A 7,758-nucleotide genomic window follows, 5' to 3' on the forward strand; every position below is an offset into this window, starting at 1 on the left:
ATCTTGATTTGTCTCGAGAAATATTTTTACCTTTTTGTAAGTACCATTTTATATGTTGTTCTACAACTAGGAGAACGGAGGAATCTTTCGTTTCTTCTTTTCTTTAATTTGGTGAGGTATAACTTGTTGAACATTGGATACTTCGTACGATGCAATTTAGTAAAAATATTTAAATCTTAATGCTACTTACAAACGTCGTAGAATAGGTGCAATGATTAAATTGGAAATTTAGAGGGATGTTTTAAGCTCGTAATTAATAATTGTTTCATAGTAATTAGTAACGAGCAATCGACTAGTTCATCGATTTATCTAAATTATCTTTTGGCTCGTTTCGTCAGTAACAGGTTGTTATCGAGCCATTGCAGTTCTTTCTGGGTCTTCCAGATGGTTACGCTATTAGTTGTTCGTCGAATCAAGTACGACATTGCACGAGTATCGCAATTTTTTTCGCGAGCAGTGTATATATACACCGTATATTATATCATACATACAAATATATTAATTGTACGAAAGTTTTAACTTTGGGTGTAGAGTTCAAAATTATAAAAAATCGCAAGGAATTTTTTTTTTGTATAGCCAAAATTTTAGCTAGTCTGGCTAAAGACAACGTAGATCTGCAACATGAAAACATTTCTTTTTGATGTGTCGTTTCGTTAAAATTCTCCTGTAGTATTTTTTAAAAACGCATGTGTGTATTTGATTTCTATACAAACAACGAATTATCAACAAGAAATAACAAAAATATCTGGAGCTGTTAAAGAAAATCAACTCAATGTTCCTTTTTATCAGCCCCATTTCCGCCATCGCCCTTCTTATACGTCCATTTTTTTCCATCATGATGATTTTGCTTCTTCCCATACATATTTTCATGTTCGTAGTGACTATCCTTGCCCTCTTCAACCTTATGACCTTTGTCATCATCGTAATGACCACCTTTCTCGTATTTGCCTTTCTTCCCATGCATTTCTTCGTGGTCGTCTTTATTATGACGACCCTCTTTGTAGTGACCGCCTTTGGACATTTTGTGCTCGTGATAATGTTCGCCGTCGTTTTCCGTGTCACCGTCCTCGTGGAACTCGTCGAAGAACTCGGTGCGTTTCTCGAACTCATCCTGAAATAGAAATTGTAAGATAAAAAAGGAAATTGTAAAATGAAAGGAAATAAGGTAACGTGAAAACAGAAATTGAAGAATTCCAACGACGTGTATTTGGGAATTGTCTATAAAATAAATAAAGGATCGATCGATAATAGAAAATGCTAGTAAAAATATTTTTTCAATTTAAACACTAAATCGCCAAACCTTACTTAGCAAAATCTTCAAATCAAAATAGAATATTAAATTAAACATAAATCCTAAAATTATTTATGACAAATAATTAGAAAATTCTATTTGGGCAAGAAACAATAAAGGCAGAAACGTAGTTTCTGCTTTTTTCACTATTGATCGATCCTTTAATTCTATTTAGATAAAAGTAAATAAAGGCAAAAAATAGTTTCTTCAATTTAATCAAAACAGATCAGTTCACCCCATATGAAACTTACCTTTTTGTGCACAAAGTGTTGTCCCTTGGTATTGTAACCCTTCTGATGTTTCCCATTTTCGTCGAATGCCGCTTTTTTTTCACCTTTCTCGCCCTCATCGTGTTCCTGGTGGTATTCACCCTCCTCTTTATGATCTTTCTTTTCGCCATCCTTCTCGTCGAAATAATTGCTGTGCCGTTCCTTGTCGTGATGACCCTTATCAGCTTTCTCCTCCTCGTGCCAGCTTTTGTAACCCTACGAAAAACAAATTAGACACACGACGATTAACTTCCGTATCAGTGATAGCTTTAACGATGTAGAAACCGTTTAATTAATTTTTTTTTCGGAGTTCTTCGATATTCCTATCTTTGAGAACTACGAAGCGCTATTGGTTTTTGTCGCTGTGAATTTGATTACCGAGAATCTGAAAAAGTTGGGAAAATTTTATCGTAAAATTGTCACAGAAAAAGCAAAAAAAAAAGAAATATGAGAACGTAATATACGGATACGGTAGGAGATAATATACGGATAGGTGTGAAAATATTGTTCGGAATTTTAAACAATCCTCGTTCCTGAGAACTCGCAGGCATTAATAATTTTTATTACGAAGGATATAACGGAATTCGCAGAATTTTGTTACACGTAATCGAATTAGTTGGAAATGCAATAGTATGAACGATTCGCTATGCGCATCGTTAATTATGAAAATTCTGTGTAATAATTTTTTTTAATTTCGACGATTCAGAACTTTTATAACTCGTAATTTTATGTCGTCTAAAGCGTAGGTATAATTGTTCTGTATAATCGAAATAGTTAGAAACATTCAGCCATTGATATAAAAAAAATTTATTAAATATACTTAAGACTAATCACGTTTTTCCTCCTAATCTCCATCCAACGTGAACTTTCGAAATTTACCAGTGACTGTAAAACCCTAATTACTAATTACGAGTTAAAGCAATTAATAGCCCATCCAATCGCATTGACGTCCTACCTTCTCCCCTTTTTCATCATCGCTCTCACGATGCTCTTGCTTGCGTTCCGTGGCTCCACCCTTCTCAAATTTCCCTTCACCACCCTTTCCACCTGCGTCGCCACTCGCTGCACCCTCTTTTGCACTCTGATGACTCTCGTTATTATGCGAGCCGTCGGTTGCAACATCTTCCTCCACTCTGTCGTCATACTTCTGCGCATATTGACCATAACTGTCTTCGTCCTTCGTAAGTCCATCGTCCTTCGTCCAACCATCTTTTACATCTTTAGATACACGTTCACTATCACGAATATACTCGTCTTCGTCTGTCTTTCTCTGTATTTCATATTTCCCGCCCTTTTTCAAATTCCCGCTTTCGTCGTTTGCAATATTCGTAGCTTCCGCCACACCATCAGAAGCTTCTCTACTATCCTTCTCATCGTTTTCTTGCGTCTTTGCGTCATTTTGCTCAGGTTGGTTTACCGGTGCCAGAGTGGGCAACGATGCCGGATAGTAAACGTAGTTATTTGAATGTAATTTGGATGCTGTGTAAGGTGATAGAGTGGAGACTATGGGATTTACCGAATGAACAGTAACTGCTGGAGTTTTGATGTTTTGATAAGAATTCGAATTCGATGAGATTACCGATGACTCTTCGGAAGATTTACCTAGTTCCGACCCACTGGTGTATCGATTATTACCATTTGTCGGTTCGTTAGTCGAACTTCCATCTTCGGATGAACCATCTTTTTCAGAGAACTTTCTTCGAGGACTTTTATAATGTCCGAGTCTGGCAGCATCGGGTCTAGAAAATTGTCGACGTTCGGTAGAGCTTTCATCTTCGAAAGAACCAGTTCCGTCGGAATATTTTCTTTCAGAATTTTTATGCGTGCGTCTGGAAGCATCAGATTTAGAAGACTCGTGATGGTCAACAGAGGCCTCGTCTTCCAACGAGTCATCTCTCTCAAAGATTTGGGAATTCTTATAAGGACTGTGTCTATCAGCATCAGATTTAGAATGATCGGTAGAACTTTCATCTTCGAAAGAACCATCTCTGTCGGAATATTTGCTTTCAGAATTTTTATGTTTCTGTTTGGAAGCATCAGATTTAGAAGATTCGCGATGATCGACAGAGGCCTCGTCTTCCAACGAGTCATTTCTCGCTAAGATTTGGGAATTCTTATGACTATGCCTATCGGATTCAGAATGATCGGTAGAACTTTTATCTTCGAAAGAACCATTTTCTTCGGAGATCTGAGAATCCTCGTAAGGAACACCGACTCTATTGGCATCAGATTTCAAAGATTTTCGAAGATCAGTAGACAGAGAACCATCTTTCACGTTCACTCGGATCGTCGAACTGCTTTTACTATCTTTCCTTTCGTGCGATTTCTTATTTAATCCAGGCAAAGAATTTCTGTAACCACTCGAGTGACTACTATCTATCTTCGCAGTATTTCGATGAATATTTCTATCGTCGATGCTTCGGATCTCGTCAGAGGCTATTCCTTTACCATTTATTTTCTCCAAATTGTCTTCCTGGCTTTCTTTAGAGTATCTGTTTATGGAAAATGGTCTTGGTGCAATATCATACTTGGGTAACTTGGCTCGCAAACTTAATCTCCTCGATTTATTCTTATTTTCGTTCGTTGCCGATCCTCGAGCCTTCAGGAATTCTTTAGGATAATTTTCGGTATTTTCAGTGAAGCTGGATGATTCTGCTTGTTGTGCAGGTTTACTCGTCACTCGTTTGCGACTTTTCTTCCGTCTACTAACTTTTGCCGGATAAGAATCGTTGCCGGAAGGTGTTGTAGTAATTACGGAGTCTGTGTAGTAATTTTTCTGTGGGGCAGCGGCCAACGTATGAGGGTTGTACAAAGGAGTAGCGATCTTTTGGTTAGGTACATTTTCGACGTTCGTTTCGTCCTTTGGTGTAGTTGATCGAAGAGTTTGCGGGGAACGAGTTCTAGAATACTTTCCTTTGATTGCTTTCGAGACTGTGACTCGGTATATGTGCTCTGGGTCTCGAGATTTTGATTTTGAATCGATCTTAAGCGGTTTCTGGCTGCCTTGGTCGGGTCTGGAATAGTATTGCGGTATTGTTACGAGTTTCTTGGGATGGTCGGTTCGTGGTACTTCGTAGTATGTGTTCGTAACGTCCGGAGTTGCTGGACTCGCGCTTTCGCGGCTGGCAACTATGGTATCTGAAAAATAAATAGTTTGCTTTTCGGAAATGACATTTAAGGTTAAAGAAAGTTGAACGAATCTTTCAATGGAAGAAAAATTTTCTATCTTTTGACTTTTCCAATTTGTCGAATGAATCAACAAGCGAATTTTTCGATATAAATAAAAATTTATTCTTTCAAGTAAAATTTATAATTTCAATATAAAATATATAAAATAAATAAAAGTAAACTTGTTATATATTTTTTCCCTAGCGTCCTCGTTCGAAGTTATTCCTTTTATTGAGAATTTGAAGTTTCAATGAAAATGTATTTCTACTTAGATAAGTGTATTTGCATGCGCAGACGCATACGTAATTTTTAAATATAATTATTACCGATTACAAACATAAAACTCTTTTAAAAAAGTAAGGATACGAAAGTAATATCTTGTACTACAATTCGTTTAAATTTACTTTTCAGTTTACTTACCAGGGTTGATGTTATAAGAGTCCACAATTTTCCTTTTCCCTATCTTACTAATTTTCTGCGGTTCGTATTCAACGACAGACAGAACATGCTTTAAATTTTCCAAGCCTTTTACATCACCAGCGTTTACCAACGCTATTCTCGATCGATCCACTCGTTCATCCAACCTGCCTTTAACGCTATTTTTCTCGGGAATCACATTTTGGCTCTCTGCTAACGATAAAATCTCGTCGTTGATTTTTGTAGCATTATGAAGATCGAAAAGTGCCGTTTGTCTTGGGTTCAAAGGGACTACTCTCCTTATTCTGGTGATGTTCGCATTTAGTATCGACGATCTTGTGCCCTGTGAAAGATACATTTCGTAATTGAAAGGATTTGCAACCGAGAAAATCGATTGTGTCTGGTTACGGTTGAAGCATGATGCTACTTCTTTGTGTGAAACTTTTTAGTATAATCTTACGAGACAGTTGCTTGTTACGTAACGAATAAAATATATGGATGTAATACCGTTGCACGAGAAAGTGAATATTTTTCTCGTTTTTTCATCTAGAAAGTTTGACAACTTTTTCGAACGAAAATTTCTACAAAGCGTGAACGAGTGGCTATCTGAATTTATATTTTATCAATTTTATCAATCGCAATGTTGCAATATTAATTATTGTAATGCACAGATAAAGTGTATTTATTAGTTTACGCGTAGTCGTATTTATGCGTCGCTCAGTTTCTATAACGAGTTGCAATCCCATGCAGGAATAAAGGAAAAAAGGTCCAATTAAAATTACGCGTTCTAACTTGCAACTCGTCAGTTTCTCTACATTTCCACGCATCATGCGTTCGTTCTCTGTTATAATAATAATAATATATAATACGTATGTACAGTATACAGAAAAGTTCGTAAGATGGATAAACGTAAAAAACGTGAAAATTCAAATACATTCAAATAAATTAAAATTATACCTTCGAAAGCTTTAACGAGGCTCTAACAGATAAATCGTATGCATTTATTCGCTCGAGTTTATACTACGATGTTTCGAAAAACGTTCATTGCTTAAAACTTCTCCAAACAATTTTAAATTGAATTCGCATTCCTCGCTCAATTTCACCTACACTGACGTATATGCTTCAAACCCACCAAAAACCCCTAGGAGCCTTCAAAATAAGTAATCGTCGTACTGAAATTGACGTAAAATATTTTTCTTTGTTTCTAATTTATACTACACAACCGTTTTGTACAATTTATATTTCACTTGTGTCGTTTAAAATGTTAATTATCCATCGATTCTAAGATTCACCCCAATTAAAAACACAAACTATACGTATATTTAACAGCCTAGAAAAATTGTCGACTATTTTTGATCATTTAACTATTTTGGGAATAGAGTTCGAGTTTTTAAACTATTATTTATAATATCGGTGAACTTTACCAGGCAAAACAGCAAAAGCAGCAGGACGACTGCCGATAACACGCGGGCTCCCATGTCTCGTTGGCCACAGAACGTAAACTGAGCTGCAATTCTACCTGGTCCAGGCAATTATATCGGGTGATTTCTCACCACAGAAAACCATTCGCGAATGATATGACAATTTCACACCGATTAGAAGTGTCGATTTACCCGATCGAGCCAGCAAACCTGACTCCTTGTCGATCGAATCTTTCAGCTTCCTCCTTTCTCCGTTTATAAAGTTGCACAAGATGGTCGCTCGGCCGAATCGTGCTAAACATCTCAAAGTTTCCATCTCTTATTCGACGATATTGCACAAATCTTTGCCCTCGTTCTTCCTTTTTCAGCGTTTTTATCTAAAGTTCATCGTATTCCCAGTAATAATTTTTCTTTTGGAAACTTCCTTTATTCTTTTTTTTATTTTTAGTTGGTCGTTCGCTAGTTGGATTTTGCTCAATTAAAACAAGTAAAATCCTCGCCAACTGTTAATTACCGGAATAATCGTAACGTGACATGCTCCTGGTTCTCGTTTGCCAGTGAAAATACAGGGAAAATCGTATTTTTAGTTTTGTTGCTTGCAGCTGGCGGTTCGTGAAAGTGGTTTAATTGCACTGTGTACGAGAATCCGATGAAATACTTTTTTCGCTTGTCACGACATTTCGTTGCAGGATTATTACACGTGATTTTTGTTCAACGTTTTGTTCCAGAGACATGGGACAGTTATCGTACGGCATTTCTGTTACGTGTAGCTTAAAACAGAGAAAGAAACTGTTTACGGTCTTCTGGTTTTTCATGACTTAAAAACGGAGCATAGTTTTTTACGTTATAATTACACGTACATACGCGATATAAATATTATATTCAAACGCTTAATAACGTGTGTGAAACAGTTACATCGAATATTTGTCTGAAATTTTCTTCCAGATCGAAAGAAAAATCTTGCAGCCTCGTCTTTCGATAGAAGCTAGGCATTTTGTAACGATTAATGAAGTAACCATCGCTGTTGCGGTAAATCGATCGCTACTTTGCAATCACCTGTGACGAATTTATGTTCGTCGTGCCGCACGGTTTCGTTAAAACTCTGCCAACGTATTATATACACGATATCGTTATGATTTGCGCTGCGTAAATGTATACGTATCGAGATTAATTATGCACAACCGTCGTCGAC

General features: G+C 36.8%; 1 protein-coding gene across 1 annotated transcript; it reads right to left on the reverse strand.

The window, feature by feature from the left end:
* Window positions 1–769: 769 nt before the first annotated feature.
* On the reverse strand, window positions 770–5,503 carry LOC117234937. The gene is made up of 4 exons (XM_033496524.1): window positions 5,149–5,503; window positions 2,516–4,698; window positions 1,543–1,776; window positions 770–1,111 (listed from the first exon to the last, which is right to left on the reverse strand). The coding sequence occupies exons 1-4, from the start codon at window positions 5,501–5,503 to the stop codon at window positions 770–772; spliced, it is 3,114 nt and encodes a 1,037-aa protein (XP_033352415.1).
* Window positions 5,504–7,758: the final 2,255 nt, after the last annotated feature.

Source organism: Bombus vosnesenskii, unplaced genomic scaffold (genome assembly GCF_011952255.1).
Source record: "Bombus vosnesenskii isolate JDL3184/JDL3185 unplaced genomic scaffold, Bvos_JDL3184-5_v1.1 scf7180000013311, whole genome shotgun sequence".
Taxonomy (NCBI): Eukaryota; Metazoa; Arthropoda; class Insecta; order Hymenoptera; family Apidae; genus Bombus; species Bombus vosnesenskii.